We start from the raw sequence: 26,335 nt of genomic DNA on the forward strand, positions 1-26,335 counted from the left end.
CTATGGCCCCTATCTAACAAAGTCTGGCAGACCTGATCCGACAGTGCGGATCAGGTCCGCCAGACCTCGCTGAATACGGAGAGCAATACGCTCTCCGTATTCAGCATTGCACCAGCCGCTCACAAGAGCTGCTGGTGCAACGCCGCCCCCTGCAGACTCGTGGCCAATGGGCTTGCCAGAAACACAGCGCTTGATAGATAGACCCCTATGCATCTGATCTGTTGATTAATGTTGGCATATACCGGGGATAAGTGTGGTGCATGCTTGTGTTTATGTTAAATAAAGTGTGCAGTGGCCATATTCCTGCATAAATGTGTGCAATAAACAATGCATTGCTTGAGTAATGTAGTACATTTACCTTGCATATAGGAATTTTGGAGCAATGCATCTATTTTATACTGTATTGTAGGGATGCATCTTGCACAAGGGTAGGGTAGTGCAAGGTGGTTTTTATCTGGTCTGGACTCTGGAGTGCAATATGACATATTACTGGTATGGGGATCCTGCTTTCCATCTCTTTATTCTCTTTTTGAATTATGTCCAACTCCCTTTTGAGTCATAAAACCAAAGATCTTTATGAAGAAAAAAAAACTCCACCACAATCAGATGGATGGAAGTTAATTCAGTCTTATTGGAAATGACTACAGTGTTTCACTTAGGATGCAAATGAGAAATCAATTTTTAGCTTCAGTCAATTTTCACCATAATACAAAAGGTTGAGTCCCCTTCTCCCTCAATAGAAGCCACAAAGGAAAGGTACAATGTGATTTATAATCAAGCACTCAGTGCTGCCAAGAACAATAAAGGGCATTATATACCTGTCACAAGCCCATGTCTCACTATTGAAAATGTCTTCCTTGTGTTGTCTACATTGACTTTTAAAATGTTTCTGTTTAAATGGAAACACAATCTCCTAGATTACGAGTTTTGTCAGTAATGCTGTGCGGTGCTAAAGAGCAGTTTTCCCTCACCGCTCACCTACAGACAACGCTGGTATTACGGGTTTTTACAAACCCGTCGTTAGCCGCGAAAAAGTGAGTGTAGAGCAAAATTTAGCTCCACATCTCACCTCAATACCAGCGCTGCTTACGGTAGCGGTGAGCTGGCAAAACGTGCTTGTGCACGATTTCCCCATAGGAATCAATGGGGGAGAGCCGGTTGAAAAAATACCTAAAACCTGCAAAAAAGCAGCGTAAAGCTCCTAACGCAGCCCCATTGATTCCTATGGGGAAATAAAAGTTATGTCTACACCTAACACCCTAACATCAACCCTGAGTCTAAACACCCCTAATCTTACACTTATTAACTCCTAATCTGCCGCCACTGACATCGCTGACACCTGCATTATATTATTAACCCCTAATCTACCGCTCCGGACACCGCCGCCACCTACATTATACTTATGAATCCCTAATCTGCTGCCCCCAACATCGTTGACACCTACATTATATTTATTAACCCCTAATCTGCCATCCCAATGTCGCCGCAACCTACCTACACTTATTAACCCCTAATCTGCCGCCCCCAAAGTCGCCGCCACTATATTAAAGTTATTAACCCCTAAATCTAAGTCTAACCCTAACCCTAACACCCCCCTAACTTAAATATAATTTAAATAAATCTAAATAAAATAACTATCATTAACTAAATTATTCCTATTTAAAACTAAATACTTACCTATAAAATAAACCTAAGATAGCTACAATATAACTAATAGTTACATTGTAGCTATTTTAGGGTTTATTTTTATTTTACAGGGAAGTTTGTATTTATTTTAACTAGGTACAATAGTTATTAAATAGTTATTAACTATTTAATAGCTATCCGCGCCGGATGGATGAAGATAGAAGATGCCACCTGGAAGAAGACTTCTCCCCGTCTGGAAGACCTCTTCTGGTCGGCTTGGATGAGACTTCTGCCCGTCTGGAGGACCACTTCACCCGGCTTCGTTGAGGACTTCGGCCCGGCTGGGTGAAGACTTCTCAAGGTAGGGTGATCTTCAAGGGGTTAGTCTTAGGTTTTATTAAGGGGGTATTGGGTGGGTTTTAGAGTAGGGTTGGGTGTGTGGGTGGTGGGTTTTAATGTTGGGGGGGTATTGTACTTTTTTTTTTACAGATAATAGAGCTGATTACTTTGGGGCAGTGCCCTGCAAAAGGCCCTTTTTATTATTTTGGGGGGCTTTTTTATTTTATTAGGGGGATTAGATTAGGTGTAATTAGTTTAAAAAACTTGTAATTATTTTATTATTTTCTGTAATTTAGTGTTTTTTTCGTACTTTAGATATTTTTTTAAATTGTATTTAATTGTATTTAGTTTAGGTAATTAATTTAATTATAGTGTAGTGTTAGGTGTAATTATAACTTAGGTTAGGATTTATTTTACAGGTAAATTTGAATTTCTTTTAACTAGGTAGCTATTAAATAGTTAATAACCTACCTAGTTAAAATAAATACAAAGTTGCCTGTAAAATAAAAATAAATCCTAAGCTAGCTACAATGTAACTATTAGTTATATTGTAGCTAGCTTAGAGTTTATTTTATAGGTAAGTATTTAGTTTTAAATAGGAATAATTTAGTTAATGATAGTTATTTTATTTAGATTTATTTAAATTATATTTAAGTTAGGGGGGTGTTAGGGTTAGTCTTAGATTTAGGGGATAATACATTTAATATAGTTGTGGCGACGTTGGGGGCGGCAGATTAGGGGTTAATAAATGTAGGTAGGTGTCAGCGATGTTAGGGATGGCAGATTAGGGGGTTAATAAAATTTAACTAGTGTTTGCGATGTGGGAGTGCGGCGGTTTAGGGGTTAATATATTTTTTATAATGGCGGCGATGTCCGGTTCGGCAGATTAGGGGTTAAAAATAATTTTTTAGTGTTTGCGATGTGGGGGGGCCTCGGTTTAGGGGTTAATAGGTAGTTTATTGGTGTTAGTGTACTTTTTAGCACTTTAGTTAAGAGTTTTATACTACGGTGTTAGCCCATAAAACTCTTAACTACTGACTTTTAAATGCGGTATCAGTCTTGACAGGAGAGGCTGTACCGCTCACATTTTGGAAGACTCGTGTTTTTGGCTTTGCCTTTAGCATGGTGGATGTAATTTCTGTTTGCTCAATATAAGAATGGCTTGTTCAAACAGACATACACAGTACAAGTAAGATTATACATACAAGAATAATAGGTCTCTTAAACCATAAGCTTACTTATTAGAAAAAGCACCAATCACCTGTGTCACTTTCCCTTGACCTTCTGTATCAGGTCTGGATTGGCTGCAGGTATAGGTAAGCTACATATTTAAGGCTAGATTACAAGTGGAGTGCTAAATATCGCTTGCATGCGATATTAGCGCTCCACTTTGTAATATCAGCTTAGATGCCTGCATTTTCAAATAAAGACAGCAAGAGAACAAAGATAAATTTATAACAGGAGTAAATTAAAAAGTTGCTTAAAATTGCTTGCTCTATCTGAATCATGAAAGAAAATATTTGGGTTTAGTATCCCTTTAAGTATAATGCAACACTTACATGGGGGGGGGGGGGGAGAAAAAGGCTGTTTTAATGAAAATAAACCATTTTGATATTTTATAATTACTAGGGGCTAGATTACAAGTGGCGCACTAACTGTTGCAAGCGTCGGAAGTAGTGTGCATATTACAAGTTGAAAGTAAATAGCCTAACATCAGAGCTCTGGTTACGCAAGTCAAAAAAGTTGCACAAAACAAATCAAAAATACATTTAACAGTACAGTTGCACTCATCGTAACAGGGCTCAATAGTTATGAGGTCTCAGGTGCATGCAAAGGCCTTTAAAAGATGTCTAAGAGGGATATCAATCAAGCCGTAAACTGTGTTGCATTCGCCGGCATCAATACGCTCGCCTAACATCGTGGCCACGGATCTCAATACACTCTATTTATTTATGAAAAAAGACGGCAAAAAGACACACACCAATGAGCATCGGACTGTTGTTAACTAGCATTCATCGATCTTCCGTCTATTTGGCTTTTTTCCAACTTTATTCATACCCTGTCACTAAACGCTGCCACTATACTAAAATGTTTAACCCCTATGCCACCACTCCCCGACATCACCCCAACCTAAATAAAGTTATTAACCCCTATCCCGCCGCTCCCTGACCCCGCCGCAACCTAAATTAAGTTATTAACCCCTAGGCCGCCACTCCCCGACATCGCTGCAACCTAAATAAACGTATTAACTCCTATCCCGCCGCTCCCCGACCCCGCCGCCACTAAATTAACGTATTAACCCCTAAACCTCTGACCTCCCACATCACCACCACTAACTAAACATATTAACCCCTAAACCATCTGCCCATCACATCGCCATAAACTAAATTAAGCTATTAACCCCTAAACCTAACAACCCCCTAACTTTAAATTAAAATTACAACATCCCTATCTTCAAATAAATTTAAACTTACCTGTAGAATTAAAATAAACTATTTTAAACTATTAATTAACCTACCCCAACTATTATCCTACAATTAAATTAAACTACCAATTAAATAAAATAAATTACATATTAAAAATCCTAACCCTACTCAAATTATTTAAATATACTATTTAACATTATTAAAAGTACTAAATTACCAACAAAAAGTTACAAAAAACAAACACATTATCAAAAATAAAAAAGAATTACACCTAATGTAATAGCCGTATCAAAATAAAAAAGCCCCTCAAAATAAAAAAAACCCTAGCCTATAGTAAACTACCAATGGTCCTTTAAAGGGCCTTTTGTGGGGCATTGATATCAGCTCTTTTACCTGTAAAAAAAATATATAAACACCCCCAACAGTAAAACCCACCACCCAACCAACCAACCCCCCCCAAATAAATCCAAAATAACCTAAGTTCCCCATTGCCCTGAAAGGGCATTTGTATTGGCATTGCCCTTAAAAGGGCATTTAGCTCTTTTACATGCCCAGACCTTAATCTAAAAATTAAACCCACCCAAAAAACCCTTAAAGAAACCTAACACTAACCCCCGACGATCCACTTACAGTTCTTAAGTCCTGCTTGAAGGATCCATCCAGCCGGAGAAGTCCTCATCCAGAAAGCATCTTCTATCTTCATCAACCGGCGCGGAGCGGGTCCATCTTGAAGATATCCAGCGCGGAACATCCTCTTCATACGGTCGCCGCCATAAACTGTAACTTCAATGCAAGTGACGCCATCGAAGATGGCATCCCTTGCATTCCAATTGGCTGAAAGATTTCAATCAGCCAATAGGATTAGAGCTGCTAAAATCCTATTGGCTGATTTGAACAGCCAATAGGATGAGAGCTGCTCAAATCCTATTGGCTGATAGAACCCCTTTATGACCCCCTAAATGCATTACCCCTCTTTGACTCGCATAGGTAACAATGGAACATAAATACATAATTTACACATCTGCCCTATAAAAACTACACTTTTTGTCAATTGTGACTACTACCATAGGATACCCCCTACTGAGCAAAATCCAGTTACATCAACATTAGGACCCTATCTTGGGTATAAGACCCCTCAGGACACCCTATCTATTCATATAATCGATAATCGCAAATACATAATCCTATTGGCTGATTGAAATCTTTCAGCCAATCAGAATGCAAGGGACTCCATCTTGGATGGCGTCACTTGCATTGAAGTACCAGTTTACGGCGGCGACTGTATGAAGAGGATGTTGGATGTCTTCAGGATGGACCTGCTCCGTGCCAGATTAATGAAGATAGAAGATGCCGTCTGGATGATGACTTCTTGCCGCCTGGATGAGGACTTCTCCGGCTGGATGAAGATGGAAGAGGCCGCCCGGATGAAGACTTCTTGCCGTCTGGATGAGGACTTGCTGTAACAGGTAATTTAAATCTATTGGCACCTGATTCTCCAGGTAACATAACACAGGAAAGAACTGCAGATGTGTTTTTGAGAAAAAGACTGTTAGTGGGTGACTCTATTTTGAGGAATGTGTATTTAGGTGAAAGTAAAGGAGAAACAAGGGAGGTTAGATGTCTTCCAGGAGCTACTGCTCACAGGGATAAGAATCATATTTTGAGAATTGTTAAGGCAGCAGGAAAGGGAAGTGAGTTAGATGTGATTGTACATTTAGGAACAAATGATCTGGCTAGTAATCATGTTGCTGCTGTTCAGAAAGAGTTTTGTGACCTAGGTAATCATTTAGAGACTGTGGCATCAACTCTATCATTTTCTGCTATTTTACCTGTGTATGACCAGGATGCAGGAAAGATGGAGCGGATAACAACATTTAATTCTTGGTTAGATAAGTGGTGCAGGGAACGAGGATTTGGTTTTATTGGCCATTATAGCTCTGTTTGGAAAGATACTAGGTTATTTAGGAGAGATGGCTTGCATTTGGATGCTAAAGGAACAGAGTATCTGGGAGAGGCGTTCAAATACTTTATTAGAAATCATTTAAACTAATAAAGGGGGGTAGCATTAATATATCCACCTGCCCCCCACAGCATGCCAAAACTGTTAGTCCAAGTAACAATTCTAGAAATTCTAGTAGAAAAATTCTTCGTGCCATGAGCACAAATGCTCGCAGCTTAGGAAATAAATTACCTGAACTCATTTCAATAATGACTAGGGACAACTTGGATTTAGTAGCTATAACAGAAACATGGTACAATGATTTGCATGACTGGGACATAGTCATACCTGGATACAGGTTATTTAAAAAGAACAGAGTAGGAAAGAAAGGTGGAGGAGTTGCTTTGTATGTAAATGAAAATATAAAGGTTACTGAAATTGTAGGAACAAATGATGAGGTGGAAAGTATTTGGGTGACTTTGGAAATTGGAGATAAAAATGTTTTTAGAATAGGGGTTGTATATAGGCCTCCATTGCAGGATGAAAAACTGGACAATCTGTTATTAGATGAAATAACCAAAATGACCATGAAGGGTAAGGTTATAGTACTGGGGGACTTTAATTTGCCAGATATAGACTTGAAGATTCCTTCTGCTAGATCGGCTAGAAGCAGGTATATTCTTGAATCTCTGCTAGGGGAATCACTTGAACAATTAGTCAAGGAACCAACTTGTAAGGAAGCTATATTAGATCTAATACTTACAAACAGTGATACAGTTTCAGATGTGTCTGTAGGTGAGAACTTAGGATCCAGTGATCATCAATCTGTTTGGTTTAGTATTCATGTTCAGGAACTGTCCACCCAGACTAAAACAAAAGTTTTAGACTTTAGGACGGCAGATTTTTCATTAATGGGAGAATACCTAAAAAACTATTTAAAGGGGAAAACTCTTATTACAGGGGTTCAAGAACAGTGGGAATTTGTGAAAGGTGCCATTTTAGATGCAACCGCACACTGTATTAGACATGTCTGTAAAAGTAAAAGAAAGCGGAAACCAATTTGGTTTTCCAAAGAAGTAGCACATGCTGTAAAGACAAAAAAGATAGCTTATAAAAATTACAGACACACACAAGCAGATGATGATATGAAAATATGGAGACTTCAACAAAAAAAGACTAAGCAGTTAATTAGGAAGGTTAAAGCTCATGCAGAAGAGAAGATAGCACAGTCAGTAAAACATGGGGACAAAACATTCTTTAGATATATCAGTGAAAGAAGAAAAAATAAGGTAGGAATAGTAAAATTGAAATCAGTTGATGGTAGAATAATAGAAGGAGATAAGCAGATTGCAGACTGTCTCAATGATTACTTCTGTTCTGTTTTCACTAAAGATTGTGAAGATACAATGTCTACATTAAGGGATGCTACGCAAAATAGAAACAAGCTTAACAGTAATCTTTTTACAGAGGATGAGGTTTTGTTAGCATTATCAAAAATAAATGTTACAAAGGCAGTGGGTCCTGATAATATTCATCCAAGGGTTTTAAAAGAACTTTGATCAGTGCTAACTGTCCCATTAACTGATCTGTTTAATCAGTCACTATTAACAGGAGCTGTCCCAGATGATTGGAGAATAGCAAATGTAATACCCCTTCATAAAAAGGGCAGTAAAGAAGAATCTGGCAACTACAGGCCAGTTAGTTTAACTTCAGTAGTAGGGAAATTAATGGAAAGCCTCTTAAAAGAAAGAATTATGACTTACATAAAGACAAACAATTTAGAGGACCAAAATCAGCATGGTTTTACTGCAGGGAGATCATGTCAGACTAATCTAATTGACTTCTTTGATTATGTAACAAAAGTATTAGACAAGGGAGGAGCAGTTGATGTAGCATATCTAGATTTCAGCAAAGCATTTGACACCGTCCCACACAATAAACTTATTCACAAACTATATCTCCTTGGTCTAGATTCAAAAATTGTGAACTGGGTGGAATGCTGGCTTAAGGACAGAAAACAAAGTGTCTTAGTAAATGGAGTTCATTCAGCAGAGGGGGCTGTTACTAGTGGTGTTCCTCAGGGGTCAGTTCTGGGGCCTGTTTTGTTTAACATATTTATCTGCGATATCAGCAAAGGGCTACAGGGGAAAGTATGTCTCTTTGCAGATGATACAAAAATTTGCAACAGAGTGGATGTTCCAGGGGGGGTAGACAAAATGAGAAGTGATATACAACAATTGGAGGATTGGACAAACGACTGGGATCTAAAGTTTAACACAGCAAAGTGTAAAATAATGCATTTAGGGAAGAAAAATCCAAATGTTAATTACAGTCTCAATGACACTTTACTGACTGTTACAGACGAGGAACAGGACTTGGGAATTATTATTTCAGATGATTTAAAACTTAGTAAACAATGTAGTAATGCAGCGAGTAAGGCTAGCAGAATGCTTGGATGTATTGGTAGAGGTATTTGCAGCAGAAATAGTAAGGTTCCTATGCCACTTTATAGATCATTAGTTAGGCCTCATCTTGAGTATTGTGTGCAGTTCTGGAGACCATATCTTCAGAAGGATATTAACAAACTTGAATCTGTGCAAAGGAGGGCTACCAAAATGGTACATGGTCTAAAAAATAAAACTTACCAGGATAGGCTCAATGACCTAAATATGTATAGCTTAGAGGAGAGAAGGGAAAGAGGTGATATGATAGCAACTTTCAAGTACATTAAAGGGTTTAGTAAAACTGAGGCTGTGGGTATTTTACATAAAATGGAAAATTCAAGAACAAGGGGTCATGAGCCTTTTAAGGGCAATGCCCATATAAATGCCCTTATCAGGGCAATGGGGAGCTTAGGTTGTTTTAGATAGGTTTTTTTATTTGGGGGGGTTGGTTGGTTGGGTTGTGGGTTTTACTGTTGGGGGGTATTTGTATTTTTTTTACAGGTAAAAGAGCTGATATCTTTGGGGTACCCCACAAAAGGCCCTTTTAAGGGCCATTGGTAGTTTATTGTAGGCTAGGGTTTTTTTTTATCTTGGGGGGGACTTTTTATTTTGATAGGGCTATTAGATTAGGTGTAATTATGTTTTATTTTTGATAATTTTGTTTTTTATTTTTCATAATTTAGTGTTTTTTTTGTAACTTAGTGTTTGTTTTTTTCTGTAATTTAGTGCTTTTAATAAGGTTTAATACTATATTTAAATAATTTGAGTAGGGTTAGGTTTTTTTTAATATGTAATTTAGTAATTTGTAGTATAATAGTTTGGGTAGGTTAATTAATAGTTTAAAATAGTTTCTTTTAATTCTACAGGTAAGTTTTAATTTATATTAGGATAGGGATGTTGTAATTTTAATTTAAAGTTAGGGGGTTGTTAGGTTTAGGGGTTAATAGCTTAATTTAGTTTTTGGCGATGTGGGGGGCTGACGGTTTAGGGGTTAATAGGTTTAGTTAGTGGTAGTAATGTAGGAGGCCAGAGGTTTAGGGGTTAATACGTTTATTTAGTGGCAGCAGTGTCGGGGAGCGTCGGGATAGGGGTTAATAACTTTATTTAGGTTGTGGCGGTGTCGGGGGGGGGGGCAGATTAGGGGTGTTTAGACTTGGGGTTTATGTTAGGGTGTTAGGTGTAAATGTTACTTGTTTTCTACGATAGAAATCAATGGGTTATATTTATTTGTTTTGCAGCATGGAACATAAACTTTTGCTGCTTTCAGACTCCCATTGAAAAAAAATACTGCACCACTTGTAATCTAGCCCTTAGGGGCCGAATTATTAAGCTATACGATCGGGATGGTTGACACTATTAAAAACAGGGGCACTATTATTTATAAAAATTTACATTGAAGCATTTTTTTAAATTACCTTTTTCTTTAGGAATCTTAGACTGGCATCCTCCGCATGCAGCTCCTCTGTACTTAGCACCGTAATGACAAAACCGTCTTCCTTCAATTGTTGCGAGCACCCCAAGGCGTTCAGCTCGCGAGGCCACGCAACGATTGGAGGAAGCCGGTTTCATCATCAATATGCAAAGTACAGCAGGAGAATTGGGCAGAGGATCGCTGGACTGTTTTTTCTAAAGTAAAAGGTAAGTATTTAAAAAAACAACAAAAAAAAACGCTTCAATGTAAATTTTAATGAACGAAAGTGCCCCTGTTTTTAATAGTATTTTTAAAAACTGGGCACTTATTCATTCAAATTTACATTCACTTTAATCTTTAAACTGAGACAGATATCCAATGTAATTTTTACATTAGCAGAAAAGACTATTAACAAATTAAAACTAGGAAAGTGAGTTCTAAAGAAGAAACTCAGGTTTTTAAATATAATATTACCAGCACTAGTAATTGACCCGCTAGCATTTTTGCAAAAGAACTGGCGCTTTCAAATCAGGAATATAATGCTGATGGGACGCACTAGACGGGTTCCAAAGCTTTTTGTTATAGAGTGACTAACAGGAGTCTAGTAATCTTACACTTTTTAACTGATCAAATTATTGTTACAAAGTTAAAGTGAATGTAAAGTTTCATCAAGTAGTGCCCGGTTTTTAAAAATACTATTAAGGGGCACTTTCATTGATAAAACTTTACATTGCACCATATTTGTAGAAATACTTACCTCTTTGTCTTGAAAGCCGCTCCAGCGTTTCGCCAGCCTGTCGCAAGCCTCTTCCTACGTCAGAAATGACGATTCCGGCCTTCCTCCAATCACGGGGGGGGGAAGCCGTGATTGGAGGATGCCAAACAATGCATTGTATTCTAACATCATGACTAATGAAAAGCAATTAGAGTATAAAGGATGCTAATTTGTTTTCTAAACCTTAAGACTTAGCTAGTATGTGTTATTCTATAGCAACACAACAGAAATGCCTTATAATTACAAGCTGTTTACTGCCCCTTTAAAAATAAAACTTTGCAATACTTTTTCATTATGTATTTTGCCTGCTTTTCTTTCATTTAAAGTTTATGTAAAGTTGAATGAATCAGTGACCGTTTTTTAAAAATACTATTAAGGCCCTTTAAAGTGAATGAATACTTTTAAAAACAGGGGAACTTTAATGAATTGCAGGTTTTTTAGTTTTTTAAATACTTACCTTTTTGTTTAGACAGACTGTGATCGACCTACACTGCAGAGGTATTAAACACATAGTAGAAATACCACTCTGGACTCGCAGATCACTGCTGGTCGCAAACGGAAAGCTCTGTTGATCCAATCAGCAGCACAAGTTTCAGGTCTGAGTTGTGCGACTAGCACTGCTGATTGGATCAGCATCATCTTCCGCTCAATACCAGCAGTGCTCTACGAGTCCCACAATGTATTTCTACTATGTGTTTAAACCCTTTGCATGGGTCAAACACACAGAATTGTAGGTCAATAGTCTTACAATTGCATGCTCTAATTGATTAGAGCATGTCTTTTTTTGTCTATAATTCTGAAAGCCATAGTATTTCCATTCCCCTAGAGAGCCTGGAATCCATTTAGTGGAATAAAGAATACTGACACTCCTACATCCTACACAGTGATTGGCTGATAAGTGCAGGAACATGTGTATATCTGTCCCTGCCACATCAAATAAAAAAAAAGGTAAACAACATCCAGGTGGCTTTTTAAGGATCCCAGGCCTGCAAAACAATGCCTATAATTGTAACAACATGACAGCAGTAATTGCTTTTAAAACATTTATTTCACATACAGATATTTTGCAATGCATTGACTAACTTGTGATGCATAAATAAAATAACAAATGCATTCATGTCCCTTTAAGCATGAAATTGTTCTATTTCAAATCAGTTCCTGGGGGCATTTTTAATCTGTTTTAAATATTAAAGGGATAGTCTAGTCAAAATTAAACTTTCATGATTCAGATAGAGCAGGCAATTTTAAGCAACTTTCTAATTTACTCCTATTATCAAATGTTCTTTGTTATCTTGGTATTATTATTTAAAAAAGCAAGAATGTAAGCTTAGGAGCCGGCCCATTTTTAGTTCAGCACCTGGGTAGCACTTTCTGATTGGTGTCTAATTCTAGCCACCAATCAGCAGGAGCTACCCAGGTGCTGAACGAAAAATGGGCCAGCTCCTATGCTTATATTCAAATAAAGATACCAAGAGAACGAAGACAAATTGATAATTGGAGTAAATTAGAAATTTGCTTAAAATTGCATGCTCTATCTGAATCATGAAAGTTTAATGTTGACTATTCTTTTAAAAAAAAAACAACATAAAATCAGACTTTTTTTAACATTATTTTGTGTGCTGCAATACTATAGCACCAGCAAACTACTGACTTGTATATCCCCTTACCCTAATTTTATTTGTTAAATTGTAGATTTAGAATAAAATATTTCTAATGTGACTATAGTATTAGGAATAAATTAATACATACACTTGATTAAGAAACATTATGACTTTTGTTTAATGAGTGGGACTCAAAGCATTAGTCATACACATATTAGGGTATCCGGTGAGCTAGGTTTGTATTATTATATCTAGAAAAGAAGTTACAAGGAAAAAAACATCATGACTAAAACACTATGACAGTATTAGTAGGAAGATTATTTAAAGAACCAGCACCTAAAAAAATGGAATGTTATGTTACAACATAAAGGTTAAAAAAAAAAAATAGATGCATATTACAATGAATGGTAAATTAGGATATGTGCACTTTATTTTCCATTCTTAGAATTCCCAGTCATCCACTAAATTACAGAAAGGCAAATACATATGAACAGGATTTGTATATAAAGTTACACTGCTATAAGAGGAAAAGAACAGAGGTTACTTTGTTTTGAAACAGAGGCATTATAAAATTTTCCTGAGAAAAATTATAACGCAGGCCATATCTTATGAGCCATGCAAATAGTATATTTATTTTCCTCAAAAAGTCGTTTTCCCTAAACAACATAAAAAGGTATTTTAATATTTTAGTGCCTGATACTTGTTCAATATTTCTCAGTGGGGAAAAATAATACTAAAAAATATATATGCAAATACACAAAAACATCTGTTGGTAAAACTTGTATCTACATGGGGAGAACATTTTTGGAAGGAGTTTAATCTGAAAATTTGTGTAAAATAAAGGGCAGAGGAAGCCTAGAACCTTGCAAACACAGCAGAGTATAATTACTGTCTATCTATCTATCTATCTATCTATCTATCTATCTATCTACCATCTATCTATCTATCTATCTATCTATCTATCTATCTATCTAAATGTTACAATTCCTGGTTTTAATTTTCAAATGAAGCCACAGTGTAACTTACTTAAGTGCCTTACTCCTAACAAAGTGAATTAGTAGGCCTCAGTGCAAACTATAGGCCTGGACCCCAAGGCAGAACATGCTGTGATCTGAGATATCATTGCAGGAAATGCAGCATTTCTGAAGAAAGAACAGAGCACATACAGTAACTGTTAGCGCTTATACTTTGCAGGACTGCTTCAGATCAGGCTGATATTTTCAAAAAGTGCTGTGCTCTGGCTGCACTGAGTAAATTATCCTTATACAGTGCAGCCAGAGTGCACTACTGTTTGAAGAAAACAGTCCAAAACAGAGCAGCGCTGCAAAGCGGCAGCACATTGATTGACATCTGGCTCTCAGGGACCTTGACTCCTAGCCTTTCCTGATATAAAAGCTGTGACTATTTTGTGTAAGACATTCTTGGGAGCAACGTTTTTTTAATAATTTGTACCTTATAATTATGTGATGTTAGACAAGAGCAAAGGAAACAAGTTTATTCATGAGACATTTTAAAAACGTAACAATTTTTTTTCTCTGCCAATTTTCACTTGCTGCAATATATTAAAAAACTTTTAAAAATAGCTTTAATCTAGACTTGTACTGCCATGAAATTTTTAGGTGGTCTGAAATTTTTGTACCGGATATTTAAGGAAATTCGTTTCCCCAAATATTCATTGGCTGCACTATTTGGTATTCGTTTAGTTTAAAAGGAAACGAGTACTGAATTTTATGTTAACAAATTACATTTGTTTTCATTAAAATTAAAGTAAATGTTTAAAGCTACAGGTGAAAAGTTCAATACTTACCTTATCGCACTCTCCAGAGCAGGTCCTGACAAACCGAGTGTGCTAAATCTCCCCTTGCAAGAAGAGGATCGAGTTAGAGTGCTCTCTAGAGCGTGTTAAAGGGACATACAGTAATACTCATATGCTAAATCACTTGAAAGTGATGCAGCATAACTGTAAAAAAGCTGACATGAAAATATCACCTGAACATCTCTATGTAAAAAATGAAGATATTTTACCTCAAAATTTCTTTAGTAAGTGCTGTGTAAACAGTATACTTCAGCTGCTGTAAAGCTGCAAGTTAAAAAAAAAAAAAAGAAAAAAAAAAGCCAATCAGCATTAGCAGTGCTGAGGTAATGCTCTGCCTTTGATGTGATCTCATGAGATTTCATAGAACTTACTTAAACTGAATAGGAAAATAACATGACTGTGCCTGCACATGACATATACATACTCCCTAGCTTGTCCTGGGACAAGCATCCTGACTGGCTGCTTAAAGTCTCTTTATAGTGGGGTGTGAAGACTTAGAAAATTTGAGGCAAAATATCTTCCTTTTTGACATTGAGATGTTCTGGTGATATTTTCTAGTCAGCTTTTTACAGCTATGCTGCATCAGTTTCAAGTGCTTCAACATTTGTGTATTATGTTCCTTTAAAGTAAGTATTTAACTACGATTGAATACTGATGATTTTTGTCAGTATTTTAAAGTTTTCTTTCATTTTCTTTGGTGCATTTATTCGGATATTCGATTCGTTAAAATTATAATGAATATCCATTTTTTTTGTCAAATTCATGACGAAACAAATGCTCATCTCTAGTTTATTCTCCTGTTAATCAATACATTGCAACTAAGCTAGTGCGTTAGTGCAACGGCTTAATTTAAAATTAAATTTAATTGCAAATTGACCTGCAGAAATATTTTTACAAAAAAAATCTCATTGCAGAAAGTGGAAAAAAAGTTCTGCCTGTCGGGGTCATTTCTCAATGCTATCTTTCCTTATGCCACCATTTTAAGGTTTAAATGTTTTCAGGTTCTGCAGAATATAGAATTTGGCTGGAAATTTAAAATAGGCTCCCCAATTATATTGAGAAAAGCACTCTGTTTATTAGGGCTACAGGGAGTAGAACTTCATATTTCTTTTAATTTGTAAAAGCGTAAAAAAAAATAGACCTTGTAGAACCTTGAGAAATAGAATCCACCAAATTTCAGTGAATTGTTTTGTGTCTTATGGAAATATAAAGATCTACTAAAAATATAGAAACATTTTCCCCCCAATGGTCAATAAAAGTACATAATTAAGGATATCAAAAAAGTGTATTTTATAAAAAGGGGGAATCGTGAATATTGGCGTCATACAAGTTTTTAGATTACAGAAGTTATTTCCTTCAATGCTAGATAAACCAGTAATGTGTTGTTGTAAGGTTTTCCTAGCAAGTTAAAGGAAACAATATGGCTGATAGATTAATTTTTATATATATATATATATATATATATATATAATTTTATTTTTTAAATCGGCATTCACTTCCAGGGCATAGACAGAAATTAAAAGTTCTCATGCAGAATTCCTTCAAAAGTCACAAAAATAGATATAAAAATTACATCACACTACAAGTCTCAAGGAATCAAATATACATTAAAAACAGTGATAGCTTGGTTATTTAGAACACAAAAGTCCATAGTGTGGCAATATGTTGGCTAAATCCTTAAACATTGTGAGAGTAATATTTTTACAAATCCAGTTGTGACAGCCTTTGTTGTGCTACGCTAAGGCAACAATGCACAATATCAAAATGTTAGAAACACCATTGCAAACTTATCTTGCTGCTATAAATGACAATTTAATTTAAATAAAAGAATATTGAAAAAAAAACATACATATCCTACACACGTGTTTCAATAAAACTTTTTTTCTTTAAAATAACAGTTAAAAAAATCTAGGAAAACTGGGACTGAATTGAAAAAAAAAAAAATTATACAAATCTTTCACTTTACGCATTTTCATTCTAGGCAGTTGGAAAAGACAAGAAGTCTTTATTTCAAAGTGTGAATCATCTTCTAATTCCAAGAACGTAAAAAGTTCCTTTAGACATGCACATTACTGCAGCATCCAGCCTTTTTTTTTTTTAATTTTTATTATTATTATTTTTGGGGGGGAATTCTGCAGACCACAAAAGAGTCCACGATTTTTAAATTCTACATCAGTGTTCAGTGAGCCTGGCTAATACACAGGTGGTCACCACTACAGAATAGCGCAAAAGAATTTCTTCTCTCTAAATGGGTTCTCCGATGCAGGAACTGGGGTCAGCAATGGATCCTCCTTAGCATGAGCTTCACAATATGCCATTAAATCTGCTGCAGCTTTTGAAACCTTGAAGAAAATATACAATTGTTATTGATCAGATTATTGTTCATTAGATGTACGTAATACAGGATATTCATAAATGTAATTTAGATGTTGGAAAAGAAGGTTCAGCTGCAATTTAGTGAGAAAAGACAAACAGGTGTAACCAAAAATTAAACATTAACTAATTAAAAAGGAACTTAAGAATACCTAGGTATGCTTCTCAAAAAAGGATATCAAGAGAACAAAAATATCTAGATTATAGAAGTAAATTGAATACAAAGTGTTGTAAACAAAGTGTTACAGGTTTGTTTTTTTCCTAAAAATTAAAACTATAAATATCTACATGAAAATATTTAAAAGCTATAAAATCCTAAAACACAGTTTGAGAAAACCTAATTTGAGGGGTTTTTTCAATCCTAAAAATCCTTGGTTTAGTTATCAGGACTGATAACGGTTTATAATTATTTACTGGTTAATAATTATAGGTTATAACTTTAGGGTTACCAATTTGGGAGTTATAATTAGGCGTTAATTATTGGGATTGGTATTAGAGGATTTCTATGGCACTTCTAACTCTACCAGAGTTTTGAAAGCTGACAACTTAAACAATAGGAAAGAGACAAAATAAATCTATTGCATCTTTAACTATATTTAAACATTTTGCATTACAATCTAAAAGTATTTAAAGGGACAGTCAAGTCCCAAAAAACCCATTCATGATTCAAATAGGGCATGTCATATTAACTTTCCAAATTTACTTTTATCAACAATTCCCGTTTACAAGATTTATCCAGACTGGCTCCCATCTTATGGAACTCTCTGCCTCACTCCACAAAACTCTACCCTAGTTTTAAAAGCTTCAAGTGCTCTCTGAAGACTCTACTATTCAGGGACGCATACAACCTACACTAACCTTCCTATCTCCACTGCTATCCCCTTAAACCCCATAGCATGTAAGCCTATGAGCCCCGCTTTTTGTAGTCCACCTTCATAAGACCCAACTACAACAGTGCAACTCGGCAGGACCCTCTACCCATTTGATCCCTGTAATTGTTTTTTATATACCACCTATGTTCATAGCACTGCGGAACCTGTTAGCGCTCTACAAATACCTGATAATAATAATAATAAATATGATTTTTCATGCTTTCATCTACTTAATTGCACTTATATATATGTATTTATGTGTATAGATGTCTGTAAATACATTTAAATGAAAACATTTGTACACATATATACACACACACATATATATATATATATATATATATATATATATATATACACACATACATACACATATATATTTAGAAATGTATATGTATGTATCTCTATGTTAAAGTCCTTTTTGTGCAATATTTTTTTTTAAATAATTTTTATTAGACAGTGTTATTATGAGTGTGAGTGTACTTTGTAAAGTATTTTTGATGTGTTTTGTGCAACTTTTTATTTTGGCAAACCAGTTAACCAGAGCTCTAAGATTCTAAGGCCTAGATTTGGAGTTTGGCGGTAGATGGGCTGTTAACGCTACGCGGGCTTTTTTCTGGCCGCACCATAAATTAACTCTGGTATCGAGAGTCCAAAAAAATGCTGCGTTAGGCTCCAAAAAAGGAGCGTAGAGCATTTTTACCGCAAATGCAACTCTCGATACCAGAGTTGCTTACGGACGCGGCCAGCCTCAAAAACGTGCTCGTGCACGATTCTCCCATAGGAAGCAATGGGGCTGTTTGAGCTGAAAAAAAACCTAACACCTGCAAAAAAGCAGCGTTCAGCTCCTAACGCAGCCCCATTGTTTCCTATGGGGAAACTCTTCCTACGTCTGCACCTAACACTCTAACATGTACCCCGAGTCTAAACACCCCTAACCTTACACTTATTAACCCCTATTCTGCCACCCCGCTATCGCTGACCCCTGCATATTATTATTAACCCCTAATCTGCCGCTCCGTAAACCGCCGCAACCTATGTTATCCCTATGTACCCCTAATCTGCTGCCCCTAACACCGCCGACCCCTATATTATATTTATTAACCCCTAACCTGCCCCCCACAACGTCGCCGCCAGCTACTTACAATAATTAACCCCTAATCTGCCGACCGCAAAGCGCCGCCACCTACGTTATCCTTATGTACCCCTAATCTGCTGCCCCTAACACCGCCGACCCCTATATTATATTTATTAACCCCTAATCTGCCCCCCTCAACGTCGCCGACACCTGCCTACACTTATTAACCCCTAATCTGCCGAGCGTACCTGAGCGCTACTATAATAAAGTTATTAACCCCTAATCCGCCTCACTAACCCTATCATAAATAGTATTAACCCCTAATCTGCCCTCCCTAACATCGCCGACACCTAACTTCAATTATTAACCCCTAATCTGACGACCGGAGCTCATCGCTACTATAATAAATGGATTAACCCCTAAAGCTAAGTCTAACCCTAACACTAACACCCCCCTAACTTAAATATAATTTACATCTAACGAAATTAATTAACTCTTATTAAATAAATTATTCCTATTTAAAGCTTAATACTTACCTGTAAAATAAATTCTAATATAGCTACAATATAAATTATAATTACATTGTAGCTATTTTAGGATTAATATTTATTTTACAGGCAACTTTGTAATTATTTTAACCAGGTACAATAGCTATTAAATAGTTAAGAACTATTTAATAGTTACCTAGTTAAAATAATAACAAAATTACCTGTAAAATAAGTCCTAACCTAAGTTATAATTAAACCTAACACTACCCTATCAATAAATTAATTAAATAAAATACCTACAATTACCTTCAATAAAACCTAACACTACACTATCAATAAATAAATTAAATACAATTTCTACAAATAACTACAATTACATAAACTAACTAAAGTACAAAAAATAAAAAAGAACTAAGTTACAAAAAATAAAAAAATATTTACAAACATAAGAAAAATATTACAACAATTTTAAACTAATTACACCTACTCTAAGCCCCCTAATAAAATAACAAAGACCCCCAAAATAAAAAAATTCCCTACCCTATTCTAAATTAATAAATTTAAAAGCTCTTTTACCTTACCAGCCCTGAACAGGGCCCTTTGCGGGGCATGCCCCAAGAAAATCAGCTCTTTTGCCTGTAAAAAAAAACATACAATACCCCCCCCCCAACATTACAACCCACCACCCACATACCCCTAATCTAACCCAAACCCCCCTTAAATAAACCTAACACTAAGCCCCTGAAGATCTTCCTACCTTGTCTTCACCTCAACAGGTATCACCGATCTGTCCTGGCATCCGGTGCTGAAGAGGTCCAGAAGAGGCTCCAAAGTTTTCCTCCTATCCGGCAAGAAGAGGACATCCGGACCGGCAAACATCTTCATCCAAGCGGCATCTTCGATCTTCTTCCATCCGGTGCGGAGCGGGTCCATGTTGAAGCATCCGACGCGGATCCATCCTCTTCTTCCGGCGTCTCCCGACGAATGACGGTTCCTTTAAGGGACGTCATCCAAGATGGCGTCCCTCGAATTCCGATTGGCTGATAGGATTCTATCAGCCAATCGGAATTAAGGTAGGAATATTCTGATTGGCTGATGGAATCAGCCAATCAGAATCAAGTTCAATCCGATTGGCTGATTCAATCAGCCAATCAGATTGAGCTCGCATTCTATTGGCGATCTTCTGGACCTCTTCAGCACCGGATGCCAGGACAGATCGGTGATACCTGTTGAGGTGAAGACAAGGTAGGAAGATCTTCAGGGGCTTAGTGTTAGCTTTATTTAAGGGGGGTTTGGGTTAGATTAGGGGTATGTGGGTGGTGGGTTGTAATGTTGGGGGGGGGGGTATTGTATGGTTTTTTTTACAGGCAAAAGAGCTGATTTTCTTGGGGCATGCCCCGCAAAGGGCCCTGTTCAGGGCTGGTAAGGTAAAAGAGCTTTTAAATTTATTAATTTAGAATAGGGTAGGGAATTTTTTTATTTTGGGGGTCTTTGTTATTTTATTAGGGGGCTTAGAGTAGGTGTAATTAGTTTAAAATTGTTGTAATATTTTTCTTATGTTTGTAAATATTTTTTTATTTTTTGTAACTTAGTTCTTTTTTATTTTTTGTACTTTAGTTAGTTTATGTAATTGTAGTTATTTGTCGAAATTGTATTTAATTTATTTATTGATAGTGTAGTGTTAGGTTTTATTGTAGGTAATTGTAGGTATTTTATTTAATTAATTTATTGATAGGGTAGTGTTAGGTTTAATTATAACTTAGGTTAGGACTTATTTTACAGGTAATTTTGTTATTATTTTAACTAGGTAACTATTAAATAGTTCTTAACTATTTAATAGCTATTGTACCTGGTTAAAATAATTACAAAGTTGCCTGTAAAATAAATATTAATCCTAAAATAGCTACAATGTAATTATAATTTATATTGTATCTATATTAGGATTTATTTTACAGGTAAGTATTTAGCTTTAAATAGGAATAATTTATTTAATAAGAGTTAATTAATTTCGTTAGATTTAAATTATATTTAACTTAGGGGGGTGTTAGCGTTAGGGTTAGACTTAGCTTTAGGGGTTAATACATTTATTAGAATAGCGGCGAGATTCGGTCGTCAGATTAGGGGTTAATAATTGAAGTTAGGTGTCGGCGATGTTAGGGAGGGCAGATTAGGGGTTAATACTATTTATGATAGGGTTAGTGAGGCGGATTAGGGGTTAATAACTTTATTATAGTAGCGCTCAGGTCCGCTCGGCAGATTAGGGGTTAATAAGTATAATATAGGGGTCGGCGGTGTTAGGGGCAGCAGATTAGGGGTACATAAGGATAACGTAGGTGGCGGCGCTTTGCGGTCGGCAGATTAGGGGTTAAAAAAATTTAATCGAGTTGGACATCGCCGCCACTATAAAATATTTATTAACCTCTAAAACGCCGCCCTCCCGCATTACGAACAATAGTTAAATTTTATTAACCCCTAATCTGCCGCCCCCAACGTCGCTGCCACTATATTAAATTTATTAACCCCTAAATCTAAGTCTAATCCTAACACCCCCTAACTTAAATATAATTTAAATAAATCTAAATAAAATAACTATCATTAACTAAATGATTCCTATTTAAAACTAAATACTTACCTATAAAATAAACCCTAAGCTAGCTACAATATAACTAATAGTTACATTGTAGCTATCTTAGTTTTTTTTTTTTTACAGGCAAGTTTGTATTTATTTTAACTAGTTACAATAGTTATTAAATAGTTATTAACTATTTAATAACTACCTAGTTAAAATAAATACAAATTTACCTGTAAAATAAATCCTAACCTAAGTTACAATTACACCTAACACTACACTATAATTATATTAATTACCTAAACTAAATACAATTGAAAAAAAAATATCTAAAGTACAAACCCCCCCCACTAAATTACAGAAAATAAGAAAATAATTACAAGTTTTTTAAACTAATTACACCTATTCTAATCCCCCTAATAAAATAAAAAAGTTCCCCAAAATAATAAAAAGCCCTACCCTATACTAAATTACAAATAGCCCGTAAAAAGGGCCTTTTGTGGGGCATTGCCCCAAAGTAATCAGCTCTATTACCTGTAAAAAAAATACAATACCCCCAACATTAAAACCCACCACCCACACACCCAACCCTACTCTAAAACCCACCCAAAACCCCCCTTAATAAAACCTAACACTAACCCCTTGAAGATCACCCTACCTTGAGAAGTCTTCACCCAGCCGGGCCGAAGTCCTCAACGAAGCCGGGAAGAAGAGGTCCTCCAGATGGGCAGAAGTCTTCATCCAGGCGGCATCTTCTATCTTCATCCATCCAGCGTGGAGTGGCTCCATCTTCCAGACATCCGTCGCGGAGCATCCTCTTCCATCGACGTCCAACTGAAGAATGAAGGTTCCTTTAAATGACGTCATCCAAGATGGCGTCCCTTGAATTCCGATTGGCTGATAGAATTCTATCAGCCAATTGGAATTAAGGTAGAAAAAAATTGAAGTTCAATCCTATTGGCTGATTGCATCAGCCAATAGGATTTTTTCTACCTTAATTCCGATTGGCTGATAGAATTCTATCAGTCAATCGGAATTCAAGGGACGCCATCTTGGATGACGTCATTTAAAGGAACCTTCATTCTTCAGTTGTACGTCGATGGAAGAGGATACTCCACGTCGGATGTCTGGAAGATGGAGCCGCTCTGCACCGGATGGATGAAGATAGAAGATGCCGCCTGGATGAAGACTTCTGCCCGTCTGGAGGACCTCTTCTTCCCAGCTTGGATGAAGACTTCTGCCCGTCTGGAGCACCACTTCGCCCGGCTTCGTTGAGGACTTCGGCCCGGCTGGGTGAAGACTTCTCAAGGTAGGGTGATCTTCAAGGGGTTAGGTTTTATTAAGTGGGGATTGGGTGGGTTTTAGAGTAGGGTTGGGTGTGTGGGTGGTGGGTTTTAATGTTGGGGGGTATTGTATTTTTTTTTACAGGTAATAGAGCTGATTACTTTGGGGCAATGCCCTGCAAAAGGCCCTTTTAAGGGCTATTTGTAATTTAGTATAGGGTAGGGCTTTTTATTATTTTGGGGGGCTTTTTTATTTTATTAGGGGGATTAGATTAGGTGTAATTAGTTTAAAAAACTTGTAATTATTTTCTTATTTTCTGTAATTTAGTGGGGGTTTTTTTGTACTTTAGATATTTTTTTTAATTGTATTTAGTTTAGGTAATTAATATAATTATAGTTTAGTGTTAGGTGTAATTGTAAGGATTTATTTTACAGGTAAATTTGTATTTATTTTAACTAGGTAGTTATTAAATAGTTAATAACTATTTAATAACTATTGTACCTAGTTAAAATAAATACAAACTTGCCTGTAAAATAAAAATAAACCCTAAGATAGCTACACTGTAACTATTAGTTATATTGTAGCTAGCTTAGGGTTTATTTTATAGGTAAGTATTTAGTTTTAAATAGGAATCATTTAGTTAATGATAGTAATTTTATTTAGATTTATTTAAATTATATTTAAGTTAGGGGGATGTTAGGGTTAGACTTAGATTTAGGGGTTAATAAATTTAATATAGTGGCAGCGACGTTGGGGGCGGCAGTTTAGGGGTTAATAAATGTAGGTAGGTTGCGGTGACGTTGGGGGGCGGCAGATTAGGGGTTAATAAATGTAGGTAGGTTGCGGCGACATTGGGGATGGCAGATTAGGGGTTCATAACTATAATGTAGGTGGCGGCGGTGTCCGGAGCAGCGGATTAGGGGTTAATAATGTTATGCAGGTGTCGGCGATGTCAGGGGCGGCAGATAAGGGGTTAATAAGTGTAAGATTAGGGGTGTTTAGACTCAGGGTTCATCTTAGGGTGTTAGGTGTAGACATAAAATGTATTTCCCCATAGGACTCAATGGGGCTGCGTTAGGAGCTTTACACTGCTTTTTTGCAGGTGTTAGGTTTATTTTCAGCCGGCTCTGCCCCATTGACTCCTATGGGGAAATCGTGCACGAGCACGTTTTACCTGCTTACCGCTACAGTAAGCAGCGCTGGTATTGAGGTGAGATGTGGAGCTAAATTTTGCTCTCCGCTCACTTTTTTTGCGGCTAACGCCGGGTTTCTAAAAACCCATAATACCAGCGTTGTCTGTAGGTGAGCGGTGAGGGAAAACTGCTCTTTAGCACTACACAGCCTTACCCACAAAACTCGTAATCTAGGTGATGTGTTTTATGGAAAAATTAAAACTCATATTGAAATAACGTAGGAAAAAACTATTTAAGATGCAGTGTAGAAATCATAATAAAGCACAATGCACATGCAAAAAATACTGTTGTTCTAATTGTAAAATGAGCTTCCCTGCTTCTGCTCTTGGGTTCCATGGGCCTAGCTGGAGGATTCGCTAAACATTTTCCCCTTGCAGCTCTCGCTGTTTTTTCATGCAACTTAAAAGTGGCGAAATTGTATCAAGATGCACTGAAAGTAATCTGATATGTATTGGCTGCAAGATTTAATTTTTAAAGTATGCTCCCTGCTAAATGAGGTCTCCCTTTAGCAGGGACATCCCCCTTCTTTTAGATAATTTCCTGCAATTGTTTTTTTTTTCACATCTGTCCCGGTGAAGTTTCGATCATCAGGCTCTAAATGATGGACACTTGCAGGGTGTGTTGCAGTGAGTTAGGTTTGACAGGATATTGATGCAGTCCAGCAGTGTGTGGGCAGGGCTGAGGCAGTACATTGTTTCACCTTAGAATCCAGGACCTTTTTAATAAAGGGAAAGCTGCAAGAGGGACAGCCAGGCAAAGCTCACAAACCATGACAAGGATGCAATGTGTGATGGTTTGTTATTATTCTGAATTGGTATTTGCAACCAGCTTACAAGTGTAGGGGATGTGCAGCCAGTGCAGACTGTGAGTGCAGTGCATTTAAAGGTTTCCTATCCATTTTCTAAGGGACCACAATTAGCTAGAGCACCTTATAGGTGCAGAGTACAAACACTGATGATAAAGACCAGCAAGAAAGGCTAAGGTTAGGTACCTAACAAATTAAGGTGCCATTAACTGGCTTATTGACGTAGCATCTCTTGGGCACATAAAGTCTCCAGTTTATGTTTCTAGCATTTGCGGTGTTCGGTTCATAAATGAGTTTCAACTCTTTTTTTTGTGTGTGTAGAGCGTCTACTTGGGGATTTTGTACCCAGACTGCTTTGGGGTTAGTGCTGTCCAGGGATCTGAGGTAAATCTAGTTAATTTTGTTAGAGATGCTGAGGACATGGGACATGCACCCAGTTCAGTCTCTCAATGTAGTCCATGTCCAGATTTGGAAATTAGACAGACAGATAGATTTATAGACTTACAGTATATGTGGACCAAAAAACTAAGGCCTTGTCATATGTGCTTTTCATATTATACTTATGATATTTGCAGCCACGGTGGTGGTGCACAAACAGTTATTAATTTCTCTAATATTGTCATGAACAAATTCAAATGGAATGATGGAATTGAGACACTTCTAGACAGAATGTAAAGTATATGGAGGAGATGAAGAGCAAATAGAAGAGGATACATTATGGACCTTATTAGACGTGGGTTTAGCGCATATAAAGATCAGCAGGGTGGTAGAGAGTGGGTTGCTTTTCAAATAATAGAGGTCATATATGCATTGGTTTTATTCATCCATATACAATATGAATTTTCTTCCCTTTGAGTGTTTGATGTTCAGATTTCCATAATTTATGAAACCACAATGAGATGCCTCCTTGCATTGGCCATTCACTTGTTTCTTAAAATGTCATTGTGTTTGTTGGGTATTATATAGAAAAAGTGCTTATCCGGATTTCTTTGTAGTCTTGTTTTTAATCGCTGCTTGATTAGAGCTTTTATTTCTAAGACATTAATGATTAACAAAGGCAATGAGATGAAATGTCATGACTCATTGTGTAAATAAATATCTATATTTATCAATGCAGAGGAACTGCCAGGGTGCATCTTTGTTAGATGGGAGCAAGTTATGTATTTACAGGATGCTAGTGTAAATACGGCAATGTAGTGAAAGGGTTGAAAACAACATTCATTGTCCTATGTGTAATGCATTTTAGGTCAGCACTAAAACAGAATTGTTATACGCTTTACTGTTTACCATACCAAA

General features: G+C 36.6%; 1 protein-coding gene across 1 annotated transcript in view; it reads right to left on the minus strand.

The window, feature by feature from the left end:
• Positions 1-15,643: 15,643 nt before the first annotated feature.
• GNG2 (G protein subunit gamma 2) overlaps positions 15,644-26,335 on the minus strand; it is a 161,101-nt gene continuing 150,409 nt past the window's right edge. Inside the window, exon 3 of the mRNA XM_053697621.1 lies at positions 15,644-16,719. Coding sequence (XP_053553596.1) covers positions 16,591-16,719 — 129 coding nt within the window. The 3' untranslated portion in view covers positions 15,644-16,590. The remainder of the gene's footprint in view (positions 16,720-26,335) is intronic.

Source organism: Bombina bombina, chromosome 1 (genome assembly GCF_027579735.1).
Source record: "Bombina bombina isolate aBomBom1 chromosome 1, aBomBom1.pri, whole genome shotgun sequence".
Lineage (NCBI taxonomy): Eukaryota > Metazoa > Chordata > Amphibia > Anura > Bombinatoridae > Bombina > Bombina bombina.